Genomic DNA, 18048 nt, shown 5'->3' on the forward strand with positions numbered 1-18048 from the left:
ATCATACATAAAGGGTCTTTCCAACAAGAAGATCTAACAATTTTAAATATCTATGCCCCTAACATGAGAGCAGCTAATTATATAAACCAATTAATAACTAAATTAAAGAAACACATCGACAATAATACAATACTAGTAGGGGACTTTAACACCCCTTTGCTGAAATGGACAGATCATCTAAGCAAAAGATCAAAAAGGAAATAAAAGCATGAATGACACACTGAACCAGATGGATGTCACAGATATATTCAGAACATTCCATCCCAAAGCAGCAGGAACACATTCTTCTCTAGTGCACATGGAACATTCTCTAGAATAGATCACATCCTGGGTCACAAATCAGGTCTCAACCAGTACCAAAACATTGGCATCATTCCCTGCTTATTTTCAGACCACAATGCTTTGAAACTAGAACTCAAGCACAAGAGGAAAGTTGGAAAGAACTCAAATACATGGAAGATAAAGAATGAATGGGTCAACCAAGAAATTAAAGAAGAATGAAAAAAATTCATGGAAACAAATTAAAATGAAAACACAACTGTTCAAAATCTTTAGGACACAGCAAATGTGGCCCTGAGAGAAAAGTATATAGCAATACAAGCTTTTCTCAAGAAACAAGAAAGGTCTCAAGTACACAACCTAACCGTACATCTAAAGGAGCTGGTGAAAGAACAGCAAAGAAAGCCTAAACCCAGCAGGAGAAGGGAAATCATAAAGATCAGAGCAGAAATCAATGAAATAGAAACCAAAAGAGCAGTAGAGCAAATCAACGAAAATGGGAGCTGGTTCTTTGAAAGAATTAATAAGATTGATAACCCCCTGGCCAGACTTATCAAAAGGAAAAGAGAAATGACCCCAATTAACAAAATCATGAATGAAAGAGGAGAGATACAACCAACACCAAAGAAATACAAACCATTATAAACCATTATAAGAACTTATTATGAGCAACTATACGCCAGCAAATTTGACATTCTGGAAGAAGTGGATGCATTCCTAGAGATGTATGAACTCCCGAAACTGAACCAGGAAGAAATAGAAAACTTGAACAGACCCATCACCAGTAAGGAGATTGAAACAGTCATCAGTTTGGGGCCAGATGGCTTCCCAGGGGAATTCTACCAAACATTTAAAGAAGAATTAATACCTATTCTCCTGAAACTTTTCCAAAAAGTAGAAATAGAAGGAAAACTTCCAAACTCATTTTATGAGGCAAGCATTACCTTGATCCCCAAACCAGACAAAGACCCCATCAAAGAAGAGAATTGCAGACCAATATCCTTGATGAATATGGATGCAAAAATTCTCACCAAAATATTAGCCAATAGGATTCAACAGTACATTTAAAAGGATTATTCACAGGGCGCCTGGGTGGCTCAGTGGGTTAAGCTTCTGCCTTCGGCTCAGGTCATGATCTCAGGGTCCTGGGATCGAGCCCTGCGTCAGGCTCTCTGCTCAGCGGGGAGCCTGCTTCCCCCTCTCTCTGTGCCTGCCTCTCTGCCTACCTGTGATCTCTCTCTCTCTATGTCAAATAAATCTTAAAAAAAAAAAAAAAGATTGTGAGGGAAGGTAAACCTGTTTTCTCTTCACTCTTTAAAAAAAAAAAAAAAAAAAGGATTATTCACCACGACTAAGTGGGATTTATTCCTGGGCAGCAAGTTTGGTTCAAAATCCACAAATCAATCAATGTGATACAGTACATTAATAAAAGAACAAGAACCTATGATACTCTCAATAGATGCTGAAAAAGCATTTGACAAAGTACAGCATCCTTTCTTGATCAAAACTCTTCAAGTGTAGTGATAGAGGGTACATACCTCAATATCAAAGCCATTTGTGAAAAACCCACAGCGAATATCATTCTCAATGGGGAAAAACTGAGAGCTTTTCTGCTAAGGTCAGGAACATAGCAGGGCTGTCTACTAACACCACAGCTATTCAACATAGTGCTAGAAGTCCTAGCCTCAGCGGTCAGACAACAAAAAGAAATAAAAGGCATCTGAATAGGAAAAAAAGAAGTTAAACTCTCACTCTTGGCAGATGATATGGTACCTTATGTGGAAAACCCAAAAGACTCCGCTCCATAATTGCTAGAACTCATATAGGAATTCAGTAAAGTGTCAGGATGTAAAATCAATGCACAGAAATCAGTTTCATTTCTATATACCAACAGCAAGACAGAAGACAGAGAAATTAAGGAGCTGATCCCATTTACAATTGCACCCAGAACCATAAGATACCAAGTAATAAACTTAACCAAAGAGGCAAAGAATCTGTACTCAATAAACTATAAACTACTCATGAAAGAAATTGAGGAAGACAAAAAGAAATGGAAAAACATTCCATGCTTATGGATTGGAAGAACAAATATGGTGAAAATGTATATGCTACCTAGACTAATCTACACATTTAATGCAATCCCTGTCAAAATACCATCAATTTTTTCCAAGGAAATAGAACAAATAATCCTAAAATTTATATGGAGCTAGAAAAGACCCTGAGGGGTGCCTGGGTGGCGCAGTGGGTTATGCCTCTGCCTTTGGCTCAGGTCATGATCTGAGGGTCCTGGGATCGAGCCCCACATTGGGCTCTCTGTTCAGCAGGGAGCCTGCTTCCCCCCTTCTCTCTGCCTGCTGCTCCGCCTACTTGTGATTTCTCTCTCTGTGTCAAATAAATAAGTAAAATCTTAAAAAAAAAATAGAAAAAAAGAAAAGACCCTGAATAGCCAGAGGATGTTGACAAAGAAAACCAAAGTTGGCAGCATCACAATTCCAGACTTCAAGTTCTATTACAAAGCTGTCATCATCAAGACAGTATGGTCACTGACACAAAAAACAGACATATAGATCAATGGAACAGAATAGAGAGCTGAGAAATGGACCCTCAACTTTATGGTTAACTAATCTTCGACAAAGCAGGAAAGAAAGTCCAATGGAAAAAAAGACAGTCTCTTCAATAAATGGTGTTGGGAAAATTGGAGAGCCACATGCAGAAGAATGAAATTGGACCATTTCCTTATACCACACAGAAAAATAGACACAAAATGGATGAAAGACCTCAATGTGAGACAGGAATCCATAAAAATCCTTGAGGAGAACAAAGGCAGCAACCTCTTTGACCTCAGCCACAGCAACTTCTTCCTAGATACATCACCAAAGGCAAGGGAAGCAAGGGCAAAAATGAACTATTGGGACTTCATCAAGATCAAAAGCTTTTGCATAGCAAAGGAAACAGTCAACAAAACCAAAAGACAACCAACAGAATGGGAGAAGGTATTTGCCAATGTCTTAATCAGATAAAGGGCTAGTATCCAAAATCTATAAAGAACTATAAAGATCTATGAAGAACAAACTCAACATCCAAAGAGCAAATAATCCAATCAAGAAATGAGCAGAAGACATGAACAGACATTTCTGCAAAGAAGACATCCAAATGGCCAACAGATACATGAAAAAGTGCTCCATATTACTCAGCTTCAGGGAAATACAAATCAAAACCACAGTGAGATACCACCTCACACGTCAGAATGGCTAAAATTAACAAGTCAGGAAACAATAGCTGTTGGCAAGGATGCAGAGAAAGGGGAATCCTCCTACACTGTTGGTGGGAATACAAGTTGGCGCAGTTACTCTGGAAAACAGTATGAAGGTTCTTCAAAAAGCTGAAAATAGAGCTACACTATGACCCAGTAATCACACTACTGGGTATTTACTCTAAAGATACAAATGTAGTGATCTGAAGAGACACCTGCACTCCAATGTTTATAGCAGTAATGTCCACAATAGGAAAACTATGGAAAGAAACCAGATGTCCATCAGCAGATGAATGGATAAAGAAGTTGTGACACACACACACACACACACACACACTGGAATACTACGCAGCCATCAACCCCCCCAAATCTTCCAAATTGTAGTGATGTGGATGGAACTAGAGGGTATTGTGCTAAGTGAAATCAGTTAATCAGAGAAAGACAATTATTACATGACCTCTCTGATATGAGGAGTTTGAGAGGCAGGGTGGGGGCCATGGAGGGTAGGGAGGGAAAAAAAGAAAGAAGATGGGACTGGGGAGGGAGACAAACCATGAGACTCTTTATCTCAGGAAAGAAGTTGAGGTTTGCTGGTGGGTGCGGGGGTAGGGATGAGTGGCTGGGTTATGGACCTTGGGGAGGGTATGCGCTATGATGAGTGGTGTAAATTGTTAAGAGTGATGATTCACAAACCTGAAGCAAATATTATGTTAATTTAAAAAAATTAAAATTTAAAAAAATTTAAAAATAAAAAAAAACACACGAAAAAACACCAAAACTCATTAGGATGACCCAGTAATTAAAAATAATTGATACTGGGGCACCTGCGTGGCTCGGTTGGTTAAGCAACTGCCTTTGTCTCAGGTCATGATCCTGGAGTCATGTGATCGAGTCCCACATCAGGCTCCCTGCTCAGTGGGGAGTCTGCTTCTCTCTCTGCCCCTGTACCATCTCATGCTCTCTCTCTTTCATTTTCTCTCTTTCAAATAAATAAAATCTTTTAAAAAAAATAAGTGATACTTTTGGGTTAAGTTTATTTTCAAGTGTTTATTCCAGAACATAAAACAAAATATTTCTATTTCCCTGTTTCTCTCTTACAGCTTTTGAGAAGACTAAAACAATTATTCATGTATTTGCATTAATAGTAAGCAATCCATCTATCTTGTGGGTTGTACATTGCATTTCAGTAAAGTGTTGTCTGCTAATAATATAGCAAATTATTTTTATTATACAGTCTGGGAAGGATTAAAATAAATAATAGAGAAATAATTTAACAAATCTTTGTGGAATATCTACTATATTCCAGGTCTGGGGAACATAAAAATAAATAGATGGTCCCTGCCTTCAAGAAGCTCACAGTCTAAAGGGGGAGACAAACAAAACAGACAATTTAATGTGGTAGACAGCTTTAAGAGTGGTATGTACACAGAACTACGGGAACTCTATTGAAGGTCACTTAATCCAGAATGGTACAATCTAGGGATTGGTTTCCAGGTAAAGAGGGTAAGTTTTACAAGAAAATTTGCCAAGAAGAGAGTTTGGTGGGTGGGAGGTGAGAGGAATTTCTCTAGAAGGGATTGTTAATTATTCTTAAAGATGGCACTTCAAGGCCCCTTCTAGTTGACCCTCACCTGCTAGATCCAACAAGGGGCATTTGTATAGAGTGAGGATTCTTTCTGATACTGTTTATCTGGATTATTCTTTTTTGTGCTATGGAGCACAATTAAAAAGAAAATGCTATACTAACTAAAATGTTTTGTAGATACATTTTTTTTTTTTAAACCATGGTGCTAACCACAGATTCAGAATGAACAATCTGGTAGAGTAAGTACCATACAATCTACTTTTAAGAAAAAGAGAACAAAAGTTAAACTGAAGGTTCCTGGAGAGCTATAAACTCCAACAAGTCAGGTATATGGGGTTCTCTAAAATAATATATATATTTTTTTCTTTGAAATGTGAGGAAAACAAAAAGGACCTGAAGTCCTTTGTCTTGGTTATCTACCAGTAGTACACTAGATGGTGCTAAAAGGTTGTTAGAAAGAAAGCTTTTGCCAAGAAAAACTGGCAGTTCAAGTGTTCTGGAAACTTTCCATATGTCCCTGAGAGCAGTTCTAGGTCAGTAGGCAAGTGATGAGAATCTTACTCTCACAAGTTTTAGCCTTCTGGTCAGGTTAATTTTAAACTAAACCTCAAGATGGGCTCAGTGTTTGACAATTCAATCTGATTCCACTGAAATGGACATTTTAAAGTTATCAAAATATAAATTATACTCTACATTTAAACATATTGTGATTAATTTCATTTAGGTAGTCTTCCTAGTGGTCTACTTCCTGTTATGAGCCTAATTAGGTCTACTACTGAATGAATCTCTAATCAGTTTCTTGAAATGGTTTCCTGAATTTTTGAATTACTATTCAGTAGAAAATACGAATCAACTCTTGTCATTAAAGTAGTGCAATATGCTGTTATAAATACATGAAGCAACACATTTTGAAATCACTCCATCAGTATAGTATTTCCTACATAGACATTTCATGACTTTTTCCATCTTACAATAAAACCAGAAAATTTTTTTATGAAAGTGCAGAATAAAAACAAAGTTTGACTTTCATTATTTTCTACTTAGTTTTCTTCTAAATGTTAAACATTAAAATGGTAAACAACAACAAAAAAAATGAACCTAAGAGTCATTTTAGTTTCAAAGTCTCCAAGTTATAAGATCTTGGTAATTTTTCAGCTTTTCTTTCCAGTTCTGCGTCTAGAATTTCCCCCCATGTATCTACATCCATTGGGTACATGATTTTTTCTGGTAGGCTCAGAGGAGAACATATGTTGCTGTATCTGCCACTTAGCCATTCGTGTTTCACTTTACTCTTCTGGTAATTCCTCAGTAGTATTACCTGAAAGAGGCAAATCATCATTGTTAAAGAATGTAGTAGGTAGTGAGCTTGTTTAAAACCAGAGGAGTTGATTGACAGGGCTGAAAAGAATATTAAGTATTTACACTGATAAACACATATACTAATAAATGTGTTGTTTGAGTGTGCTTACATGTGGGCATATGCATACAGGTACACATGCAAGGAGAGCCACAGAGTTTGCTGTGAGTTTTGGATAAAGTAGAAGGAAGTAGCTAACAGGAATATGCCCAAAGTTAGGATTAAAAAAAATGTAAAAGAATGGATGGGATGGTTTGTAAGAGAAGAGTAACTTCAAAAGCCAACACACTCTGTATGCCACTCTGTCTAGTAAATCCTACCTCCTCATGCAGAAGGTGGAGTTGGCCTACCACCACATTGTCAAAAACACTACAGACTACAAAGACTAAACTTATTCTCCAGGAGTATCCACTTTCTAGATCATCATCTATTTCTCTTTGGCATACAGTTCCTAGAGTCAAGCAATGAGGTTTCCGCAAGGAGTCACTGTTTCTTACTATGTTATTCCAGCTCTTGCAGGTTAGTGAAGCCCTGCACAGACTCTCAATGTCTAGCTGACTGAAAATTTTAAAAGTAACTTCTGGAGGTAGCAGTTCAACAAAGTTATTTTGACTCTTTTTTTTTTCCTTCTCAGCATCCACAGAATTCAATTCTATGCCAGAAATTCTTGAATTATGGTTCCTCTCGGAGTTTTTCTGCATAGCTTGATGTCTTAGCAAATTATCCTCATGTGTAACCTAAAAGGCAAAGTTTAAACATGCTCAGTCTCTTCAGATCAAACTATAGAACCTACTCTGAGCCAGATACGTTCTGGGTATGATTTAAAGAATCGTAACTTTCTTGAGTTTTTCAATCTGTAAAATGGGGCCAATGATGCATCTCTCCTGTGTGTTCTTACAAGGATTAACAGAGGATTAACAGGGATTATGTGTAAAGCACCTAGCTTCACATCTGAATTGCACATGGGAGGAACTCAACACATGTTACTTCCCTTCTTCTTTTTAAATGTTTTTGGTAAATGGGTTTGTTTCTAAACATTTGTTTTTCTCCTCCCAAAGAACATTAGCTAATAAATAGAAGTGATTCTTTACAGACTATAATTTGAATTTAGTAGTAGAAATGACTGTTGTAGGAGCATATTTGATTCTAAGCATTTGCCCAAAATATTTCTGAAAATGCGTATGATTCAATTCTCTTAAACTTCTGAATAGTTGTCTGTGGGAACTGATGCCTTGTCATTAAGTTCTTTATCTACAATTTGTGACTTAATCATAAATCTGATGTACTTTTGTAGCTTATATAATTATTTATCTGCTAGTAGGTAGGTGCTCACAGTCAACATAAATACTATCTGAAATAGACAAGAGGTCGAAGTCCAGGTTACAATGATGACACAAGGACTCAAGTATTCAGTCAGATTAGTGTTTTAGAAATGGCCTCTTGAAGCTATCCTACATGCATAATTATGAACTAAGAAGAGAAGTCATTGAGGCCATAAAGCAACAGTAACAACTATAAACAATGTTTATGATTCAGCTAGGTACAGCATATAACTAAAGATTATATATATATATTTAAAAGGATATATATACATACATATATATGTATATTTTGGATATACATATCCAAAATCAGTTCAAAGTATGGGGCTATTTTTGCGTATAAAGACAGCTCATATTACTTAAAATCAGCTTATTCCATATTGTACTTCCTTTTATAATGGGGGGGTGACAATGCAGGAGGAGGGGTTTGTTAAATACTTCTTTTTAACTCAGTTAGTGATTATTCCCTTTTCTAGACCTGTTACTCACCTATGTTTCTGGACTTGCCAAGGCCACAGTTGCTCCCATTCATTTGGTTGTTTATGATCCGAATTGGCTATGGTGGTTAGAATTTTAATGTCTCTGCTCAACAGAGGACTTCCTCTCGAAGTTTTGGGGAAGTGAGGAAGAAAACTGATAGAAACAAATTCATGAGTCAAGAACAAATTTTTGCCACGGAACTCATCTCTCCCCGTCAATACAAACCAAGCCAAACTACTATATTCTTGAAAAAAAAAAATCTCATATTAAGAGAACATTAACATGCATTTAGACATTTGTTACTTTTCCCGGAATCTCAATGGGGAATAAAATGCGTCCTCTCGTTATTGTTCTTCCTCATGAGGCAAATTAATTTTTTGAATTTAACAGTTGGGGGTGCCTTGGTGAGGTTCCTAACCTTCCACTAGGCATCTTCTTCTAAGTCCAGTTTTGATTGGATACCTGGAAAACTATCCCTCTTCTGCCGCTTCTTCTTCCTGAACCATACTATGCTGAATTACCTTTCTATTTGGCTAAGAGCTCGCCCCTTTTAAGGTGTCACAGGGAGCAGGAGGCAGCGCAGATCAACCCCACAGGTCGGAAGGAATGACCCCACATCCCACTGACCCACCCTCCTTGAGGGTCTCGCGCAGTGTGCAGCTGCCCGAGTCCCAAGAACACGGAGCAATGACAAATAAGCGACAATAACAACAGTCAGCACCGACTGTCACCGCAGTTCCAGAGGGCTGAGCAGAGGCTGACTGAGTACAGGCTGACTGAGCAGAGGCTGACTGAGCAGAGGGTGAGCTGTCCAGACGTGGGCTGGAAAGGAAGACCCTCCTACCTCCAGTGCCACCGTAGCTCCTCCGGCGAATTAACTCCTTCGGAATTCGAATCCTTCGCCATAGTCCCTTCAGTCCCGCCCTCTGTTGGCCCCGCCTTGCTGACTCGGATTTCGCACAGGCGTAGAGAGAAGCGCGCGTAGCCTTTTGGGAGTGGTAGTTTTACCAGGGCGCCTCAGTTCAACAAGAGAGGAGAAGGAGACGTCAAGGACTACAAGCCCCGACATACTTCACGGCGCGGTGAGAAAGGGTGGGGGTGGTTAGCCCGGGCTTTTAAAAAATAATTTTGAGGCGGAGTGTTGGAAGAATCTCGGCCGCGCGTCACTGGACTGGAGGGAGGGGGCGGGACTCCAGACGCGTCGCTGGGGCCCCAGCTGCGCGAGGCCTGGAGGCGTTCGAGCGGAGCCTGTGCTCCCCCTCCCCCTGCGTTTTTCTAAGGGCCTTCCTAGGACCCGCGCGTGTCCATGGAAGGCGGAAACGGCTGCGGGGACCGTCTCCTTGCGAAGGGGTGTAGTACTCGCCGCCATGTCTGGGGGCTTCGAGCTGCAGCCGCGGGACGGCGGCCCCCGGGTGGCCCTGGCGCCCGGGGAGACGGTGATCGGCCGCGGGCCGCTGCTGGGAGTAAGTGTGGCAGGGGGGCTCTGCTGGACCCGGAGAGCCGTGCTAGGTCCTCGCTGTTTCTCGAAGCCCTACTCCCCGTTTCTGGCTTCCCCGCTACTACGGCCCTGCATGTCTGGATTTTAGAAGTCTGCGAGCGGCACGTTTTTCAGTCAACTTTAACCAACTCACAAACGTTTCCTTATGTTGCCTTTAAAAAGCACTGACTTGTATTATCGTTATTACAGTCTTACCCAGAGGTCGGCAAGCTCATGTCCCCGAGTCCCGATATAGCCTGTTTTTTACCGGCCCACGTAGTAAGAACGGCTCTTAAGTTTTAAAATGTGAAATGTAAACAAACAAAAAGCTTGCTAGCCTTTCAGGGAGAATCATTGACTCAAGGGTTGAGGATATTGTCTCTTGGCCTGACAAGGTACAGTATTACAGTAGACTCTGGTCCTTTACAGAAAAAGTTTGCCAACCTCTGATCTTAGCTTTCCTACAATAATTTCTTTTAAGCTTTTGGCCTTTTGTGGGACTGCATGAGCCTTACTTTTATTGTAATAGTCTTTTCCCATAATATCAGCAGCTAACCCTTATGTACTGTGTAATGTTCCTGGCGGTGATCTAAGGACTTAATACCAACTTTATAACCCATTCAAAATCCTGTGAGTTAGGTGCTCTTACTATCTTCATTGTTCAGGTGTGAAAATGGAGCCCTGGAATGGTTATTTAAAGATTTAGGACACATAGTGCCACTGAGCTATATATTCTCCACCCTCCTTAGGATGTTTAAGAGTTAGAAAATTTTCCTGTTGCGTTCTGGAATTATATAGGTCTCTACATAAAACATGTATGATTGTCTTAACATTTATCGTATCTTGTTTAGTGCCTACTTTGTGTAGCACATTTGCAGGTGGTAGCACTGTGGTGGAGATGTGGGTCTCTGCCTTCAAGGAGTTTTCTCAGGCTATGGAGACAAACCTGTGTCAGTGAACTAGTATCAGTAAAGAGTGTGGATTATTACCCGGGTTCACCTCCAGTGCCTAAGTGGAACCGGTAGGCCTTAGGACCCTTCTCTGAGCAGGAAAAGAAGTGGTAATTCTGATGAGGTCAGTCCTAAAGCTGTGTGTGTATATGTGTTCGTGTGCATGTGTGTACATGAAGTAAGGTATTGAGAAAGTTGAAGTTTATTTGCCGTTTATTTGTTTTATTTGTTATTAACATATATTGTATTATTTGTTTCCAGGATACAGGTCTGCAATTCATCAGTCTTTTTTTTTTTTTTAAGATTTTATTTATTTATTTGACAGAGAGAGATCACAAGTAGGCAGAGAAGCAGGCAGAGAGAGAGGAGGAAGCAGGCTCCCTGCTGAGCAGAGAGCCCGATGCAGATGAATGCGGGGATGCAATGCGGGGCGGGGCTCGGGGCTCGGGGAGGCTCCATCCCAGGACACTGGGATCATGACTTGAGCTGAAGGCAGAGGCTTAACCCACTGAGCCACCCAGGTGCCCTGCAATTCATCAGTCTTACACAATACATCGCACTCCCCACAACACATACTCTTGCCAGGGTCCACCACCCAGCCACCCCATCCTTCCCACTCCCCTCCACTCCAGCAACTCTTAGCTTGTTTCCTGAGATTAAGAGTCTTTTATGGTGCTGTTTATTTTTTAACTGGACAAGTAATTACTTAAATGTTTCAATAACATTCTGTTACGTTTCTCCGTAGTTTAATTTATACAAACATTTGAGAGAACTGCCTGAGAGGTTTGTTTTTTTTCTCCCACTCTTATCTCTCTCTCTCTCTCTCTCTATATATATATATGAAATGTTACATCTGGTGACAGTTGAGTTTTGATTTGCTTAACAAATTGTATCACCAGTACAGAGTACTGTGGATCTGGTGAAAAGATCGATAAATTTTAGGTCTGTGTTTTATAAACGTAGCAACAGGTTACAGACCCTTTCATTGTTTGTAGTTTTATCTTTGTATTATAGGCTTGCTGAGGTGAGATGAGCATAGTTGGTTTCTGTCTTAAAATAAGACAGTAGAGTAGAAAGAGTAGTAAGAGTAGTAGAAAGCTAGTCTATCTGGTCAGAATTTTACTTCTCCTTTTCAAATATTCAGTGATGAGATTCTCTTGCCAAGTTTGGCAGCTGTTAGAAGTGGTTATGAACAATGTCCTAACTGTGTTGGCAGGAAAAATTTGAAGAAGAAACAAATCAGGTTGTGGTTTTAAAGATTTTGGAACTGACATGTTTCTTCCTTTGCAGTGGTTAAAACTCAACATGAGGGGGCGACAGGGTGGCTCAGTTGGTTAAGCATCTGCCATCTGCTCAGGTCTGATCTCCAGGGTGTCCTGGGATTGAGCCCTGCCAGGCTCCCTGCCCAGTGGGGAGTCTGCTTCCTCCTCTCCCTCGCCTTCTGTGCCCCCCCATAAATAAAATCTTAAAAAACAAACAACGATGCAACATGAAGGCACTGTTTCAAACAGCAGAAATTCCAGTGAGTCTTTTTTTGTAGTGTGAGAGAGCAAAGACTTAGTTAAAGTAGGAAAATTCAGGTAGCTTATTGCAAGTTATTCATAATGATTAATTATTAATATGTGATGATTAATCATAATGATGATTTTGGAACTCACTTAACAAATCATGTTTTTTGGAGACAAGTTTCTCCAGCCTTCATGGCCATACAAGCATAAAGGTTTATGATTCCAGTGTTTAAAATGGTTTTGGTGGTGAAACAATTTGATAAGAATGTCTTTACATTTTTACAGTGGCAAGAAGACAAAGATAACAGAGCACAGTGAAATTTAATTTTCTTGTGCCATTTGCTTTAGTGGGAGTCTACAGTGAACCCAGGGTCTTTGTTTACTAGGTTGTAATTCTGTTTTATGATCTCTACCAATTAAAGGTTTTACGGCAGAATGAATCTCCATGGAATTATCCTGGGTGAAAACAGCCAGTCCCAAAGATTACTTATTGTATGAATTTATTTACATAATGCTATTGAAATGATGAATTATAAACATGGAGAACAGATTCCTGGTTGCCAGGAATTAAAAGAAGGGGGGAAGGGAGTAGGAGGGAGTTGTTATGGCTATAACACAGCAACATGGGGGATTTTTGTGGTGATGGAAATGTTTTGTATCTTGACTGTATCAATATCAATATCTAGTTGGGATATCCTATTATAGTGTTGCAAGATGTTACCACTGGGGAAAACTGGGGATATGGTACAAGAGATTTTTCTGTATTATATCTTCTAATTATATGTGAACCTACAATTATCTTAAATTAAAAATAGACTTCTAAAAAAATGTTTTACAGTACAGCATCTCAAGCAACAGAGGACCTTTAGGCCAAATTATTTGCTTTATGTTTTTTTTTTCTTTTCTTTCTTTCTTTTTTTTTTTTTTTAAAGAAGATTTTATTTATTTGACACACAGAGATCACATAGAGGCAGGCAGAGAGAGAGGAGGAAGCAGGCTCTCCGCTGAGCAGAGAGCCTGATGCGGGGCTCGATCCCAGGACCCTGAGACCATGACCTGGGCCGAAGGCAGAGGCTTAATCCACTGAGCCTCTCAGGTGCCCCTGCTTTATGATTTTTCTTAAATAAAACTGATTAGTCTCTTTTTTAAAAGCCTTAAAAGAAAACTACCCTTAAAAGAAAACTACTATTTCTGATTTCAAATTTTCCTTTTTCTGTTTTTATAGGGTTTATATGACGCATTTCTTTCTGATCTTTTTCCTCTAAGGGAATAGGACAACATAGCTGTCTAGGTAGTCTTCCTAATGGCTGGTGTATGGAATTGACTGCTTTAACTGAAAAGAGAAGAGGCCCTCAGTTGTTGGTGGAGATAGTCAGGCGCTCTAGTATAGACTCTTTCCTGGCATCAGTTCACCACCCCAAGAATGCTCTAAGTGTCCTACAAAGTTTACACAAAGTAACCAGTAACTACTCTGGCCTGGACTCTGCATTATTTCTGCTTGTTGCAGAAGCTCACTAGCTGTTCTGGGATGCTGGTCCTACTTCCCAGGGATGTGCTAAGCACCCCTAGCTGCTGGATATTCCTCCCCTCTCCCACCACCAACTGCCTTAGTTATTGAGCCCAGTACAGTGCCTGGCACATAGTAGGCCTTCTTCCATGTCTCTCTTTTTCATTCTACCAACCCTCAAGAAGAGCTTACTTGTAACTCAGGTGTGAAAAGGATACAGAATTTATATAGTAAAGAAGCAGTGCTACCAACTGCTAAAGCATATGAAGCAATGGATTAAATGCTTTCATGATGGATTCATGATGGATTAAATGTTAGCACTTTCCCTATTTTATTGAGTAATGACTTGGTAAATTCAGAAAATAGTTGAATATATACCCCCAGAATGGAGGGATGTAAGAGAAGTTGTTACTCTCAGGAAACTACAGTTTCATAGGTATGAGAGACAGAGAAACAGGTAACTAAACACTGGTTGCAAATGGGATTGGGGACCAGAGCCAGGCAGGCACCTTGAGTAAGTGAAATTGGAGGGAGGGAGAAAAACAGGGATTATGGTTAACTAAAAGCAGTGTCATAGATGACAACTGCCTCAGTTTTGGGAAGGCCACAAGGAAAGGGATCTGTAATGTGGTCCCTGCTCTTCACCCCATGCCTAACTGGTGACAGTGTCCTATTGTTATTTTCAAGAGTAGTAAGAAATCTGGATTTCTAAGCAGAACCTCTGACTTTTGAAAGGTCACATTTAATTAAAAGTTTGTTTCAGTATCATGAGCCAAACAGAAAAGAATGTTCCATGATAAAGAGAGGTATAAGAAGAAACCCTCAGTTAAGATGAGGCTTCAGGGAAGGTTTCGTGAACTCAGTGACATTGAGCTGACTTTGAAGTGTCAGAACAGTTAGAAGTTTGGTAGGTTAGAGTGGATGGTAAAGAGGGAAAGGCCCTTCAGTCTAAGGGAATGTATGATCTATGGTTTCCTGGCTCTGTGATGGAATGTGTATGACATTGGATGACTTGATAAGTCCTGACTAGGCTTGTGGGATAATCACATTACATCACTGTTCCCCTTTAACTTTTAGGGACATTGTTGCTTAGTTTTAGGTTCATAGCAGAACTGAGTGCAGAGTACAGAGAGTTTCTGTATATACCTCTTCCCCCATAACCTCCCTGTCAACATTTCATACCACGGTGGTTTATTCGAAGAACCTATATTGACTTGTCATTATCATCCAAAGTCCATAGTTTAACACTAAGGTTCACTCTTGGTATGCATTCTTTGGGTTTTATCAAATGTGTAATGACTCATATGACTATTATAGTATCACACAGAATAGTTTCACTGCTTTAAAAGTGCTCTGTGTTCTGTCCTTTCTCTCCCAACCTCTGTCAACTACTGAACTTTTTACTGTCTCCATAGATTTACCTTTTCCAGAATATTATATAGTTGGAATTACACAGTATATATATATATATAGACTTTTAAAGATTGGTTTCTTTCATTTTTTAAAAAAAATATTTTATTTATTTGAGAGAAAGGGACAGAGAGAGCAAGAGTGGGGGCAGGGCAGGGAGAGGTTGAGGGATAAGTAGATTCCCTGTGGAGCAGGAGCTCCATCCTAGGACCCTGAGATTATGACCTGAGCCAAAGGCAGACCTTAACTGACTGAGCCACCCAGGTGCCCCTAGATTGGTTTCTTTCAATTAGTAATGTGTGTATAAGGTTCTTCATGGCTCTTTAGTGATGAGTAATAGTCCATTGTCTGGATGTTCTTTAGTTTATTCCTTTACCTGCTGAGGGATATCTTGGTTATTCCCAGTTCTGGCAATTATGAATGAAAGCTGTTACAGACATCCACGTGCAAGTTTTTGTGTAGACATAAGTTTTCAGTTCATTTGGGTAAAAACACCAAGGAGCTCAGATGCTGGATCATATGGTAACTGTGTGTTTAGTTTTGTAAGAAGCTGCAACTGTCTTTCAAGGTGGCTATATACCGTTGTGCATTCCCATCATCAGTGGATGATTTCCTGTTGTTCCACAATCTCACCAGCATTTTGTGTTGTCAGTGATTTGGGTTTTGGCCATTCTGATGGGTGTATAGTGAATTACTTTTCTTGTGTGTATATATATGTATGTAAGTACATAGGTACTTATATATATATGTATGTACTTACGTACATATATATACACACATATACATATATATTTATTTCTAAATCAGTCTCTCTAAACTGTCTCCTGGATATTACTCAACCTGAATATACCATCTTCTCACATGCCTCCATACCTCTGTTTGAGCTCTTTCCTCTGGTAATTTGATTCTGTAGGTAGCATTTGGGTATCTGTATTTTTAAGAACTCTGAAGATGATTTTGTTGCAAAATCAGAGTTGGAAATCTCTTGTAGACACATGAAGAATGCTTCGCACAGAGTAATTCTTTAAGAAATATCTGCTGAACTGAATTAAATAACTTTGCAGAAACTTTACCAAAGTCTCAAGAGGGAATTTAAACCCGGTTTTGTCTGAGTTTTGTTTCTGTTTTTACTCATTATGTTATTCTTGATAAGGACGATTCTTGATAAGGACGATTCTCACATTTGTGTAGCATTCACTTTGCAAGTAGCATTGCAAGCCAAATGGGTTGGGTGAGTTCAGATTTCGGTGATACCGGATCAGCACAGGTTCATCATATTGGCTGACCATTCAGCAACCTTGACTTAGGAGCTCAGAGGTATTGGATTTTACTTTTTAAAATCTAAGTGATCCAGGGGCGCCTGGGTGGCTCAGTGGGTTAAGCCGCTGCCTTCGGCTCAGGTCATGATCCCAGGGTCCTGGGATCGAGCCCCGCATCGGGCTCTCTGCTCAGCCGGGAGGCTGCTTCCTTCTCTCTCTCTCTGCCTGCCTCTCTGCCTGCTTGTGATCTCTCTCTACCAAATAAATAAATAAATAAAATCTTTAAAAAAAAAAAAATCTAAGTGATCCATATTTCACCAGTATTGTAGATTAAATAGATGCTTGTGAGATAGCCTGATAACCTAACTACTATTATACCATTAGTCTTATGGGAAAGTATTTCACAAGTTTCAAAGACCCATTTCACATCCAGTTATTAATTATAACCTTTTAAAGTGAGCTTACTGGAATCTGTCTAGAAAGCCTCTGGCAAAAATCAAGTTTGTTTTCTCAAAATTGCCCTTTGTTAATATCAGAAAATGACCTTTGTTACATTCGAAGTGCAATAATATTAAACACTTTGTATCAACTAACTTTTGCCCTGTTGAGGAATAAGATTATCATAACATTATCCAATGTTATGACAGAGTCTCAGTTTGATTGAGCTCTGGAGTGTGTCCTGGATCTGATAACTTTAAAGAACTCTTGATAAGAAAATTACATGGTTTGTCAGCTGGTTCACAGTAACCAGCCTCCGATCCAAGTTACTAACCAGGCCCCATGCTGCTTAGCCTCTGAGATCAGATGAGATTGGGTGTGTTCAGGGTGGTATGGCTGTAGACTACAGTAACGAGTCTCCACTTAATTTAAGTCTTAATTTTAGATTTTCTTTACTTGCCACATACACAACTTTGAGGAAAATATTTTATGTAAATTATGTCTGAAATAGATGCTGTACTTCTTTAGGTTTATGCATTTTCTCATAATACAGACTCAAATCCCACACCAGAGGGTTGTTTATTTTTCTCTACCACAAAAGTTTGAATTTGTCACTTTTTAATCCTCTGTTGTATTTATGTATTTATTTATTTATTTATTTATTGTCTGTTGTTGATAGAGCAAACCAGATAATTTTGTGTGATAGCACTATAAGTTATAAAGTATTATACAAGAAAAATTCAGCCTTTGGTGTGTTATGTAATTTATACTGGAAAAAATGAATCTTTCCTCTTTTCTGTTCGTTTATGTTTATAGGAGCCAGGTTACCTGGGGACATTGTATTTATGAGATATATTATACCTGTCTGTGATATTCAGAAATTTCTTTAGGGAAGCATTTTAAGAAAAATTAACTGCTGTTGGCTTTTCAGTAAATATATATAGGCAAAAGTGAAATGAAAGGTACCATTGTATTCTGTTTCAGGCTCCAGTAGCTTTTCGCTTTTACTTTATTCAGGTTTGTTTTTTATTTTTTGAATGTTGGAAATAATAAACAAATAGGTCAGAGACCTTGATTCAAAACATCCAGGCATTTCTGCTAGTAGCATAAGAATATCTTCATTTTGTTTGACTTCAGTAAATGCCAAAAATAAATATTTGGCAAACAAATCACAGTTCTTTTATGTTTTCATGTCTTGTATTTTAGCACAAACTTCATGTCTT

General features: G+C 39.2%; 2 protein-coding genes across 3 annotated transcripts in view; one reads left to right on the plus strand and one right to left on the minus strand.

Annotated features, from left to right (window-relative positions):
* Positions 1–6160: 6160 nt before the first annotated feature.
* FBXO48 (F-box protein 48) lies at positions 6161–9222 on the minus strand. 2 transcript variants are annotated; one of them, XM_044261284.1, is made up of 4 exons: positions 9121–9222; positions 8286–8429; positions 6795–7211; positions 6161–6435 (listed from the first exon to the last, which is right to left on the minus strand). In XM_044261284.1, the coding sequence occupies exons 3-4, from the start codon at positions 7173–7175 to the stop codon at positions 6223–6225; spliced, it is 594 nt and encodes a 197-aa protein (XP_044117219.1). In that variant the 5' UTR covers positions 7176–7211; positions 8286–8429; positions 9121–9222; the 3' UTR covers positions 6161–6222. The 2 variants fall into 2 exon arrangements, 1 of the variants encoding a protein (XP_044117219.1); XR_006385976.1 differs by lacking the exon at positions 6795–7211 and having other exon boundaries at positions 6349–6435.
* A 239-nt stretch (positions 9223–9461) lies between these two features.
* Positions 9462–18048, plus strand: part of APLF (aprataxin and PNKP like factor) — an 85436-nt gene continuing 76849 nt past the window's right edge. The window contains exon 1 of the mRNA XM_044261285.1: positions 9462–9739. Within this exon, the coding sequence (XP_044117220.1) occupies positions 9644–9739 (96 nt within the window). The 5' untranslated portion in view covers positions 9462–9643. The remainder of the gene's footprint in view (positions 9740–18048) is intronic.

The sequence above is a fragment of the Neovison vison genome, chromosome 8 (assembly GCF_020171115.1).
Source record: "Neovison vison isolate M4711 chromosome 8, ASM_NN_V1, whole genome shotgun sequence".
Classification (NCBI taxonomy): domain Eukaryota; kingdom Metazoa; phylum Chordata; class Mammalia; order Carnivora; family Mustelidae; genus Neogale; species Neogale vison.

What these genes read in the sequence shown, in the direction of transcription:
- FBXO48 (XM_044261284.1), bottom strand. Translation starts at nt 7,175, where the DNA reads ATGCAGAAAAACTCCGAGAGGAACCATAATTCAAGAATTTCTGGCATA. An exon ending in TCCACCTTCTGCATGAGGAG is followed by an intron (nt 6,436 to 6,794) that starts GTAGGATTTACT and finishes TGCCTCTTTCAG; the next exon opens with GTAATACTACTGAGGAATTA.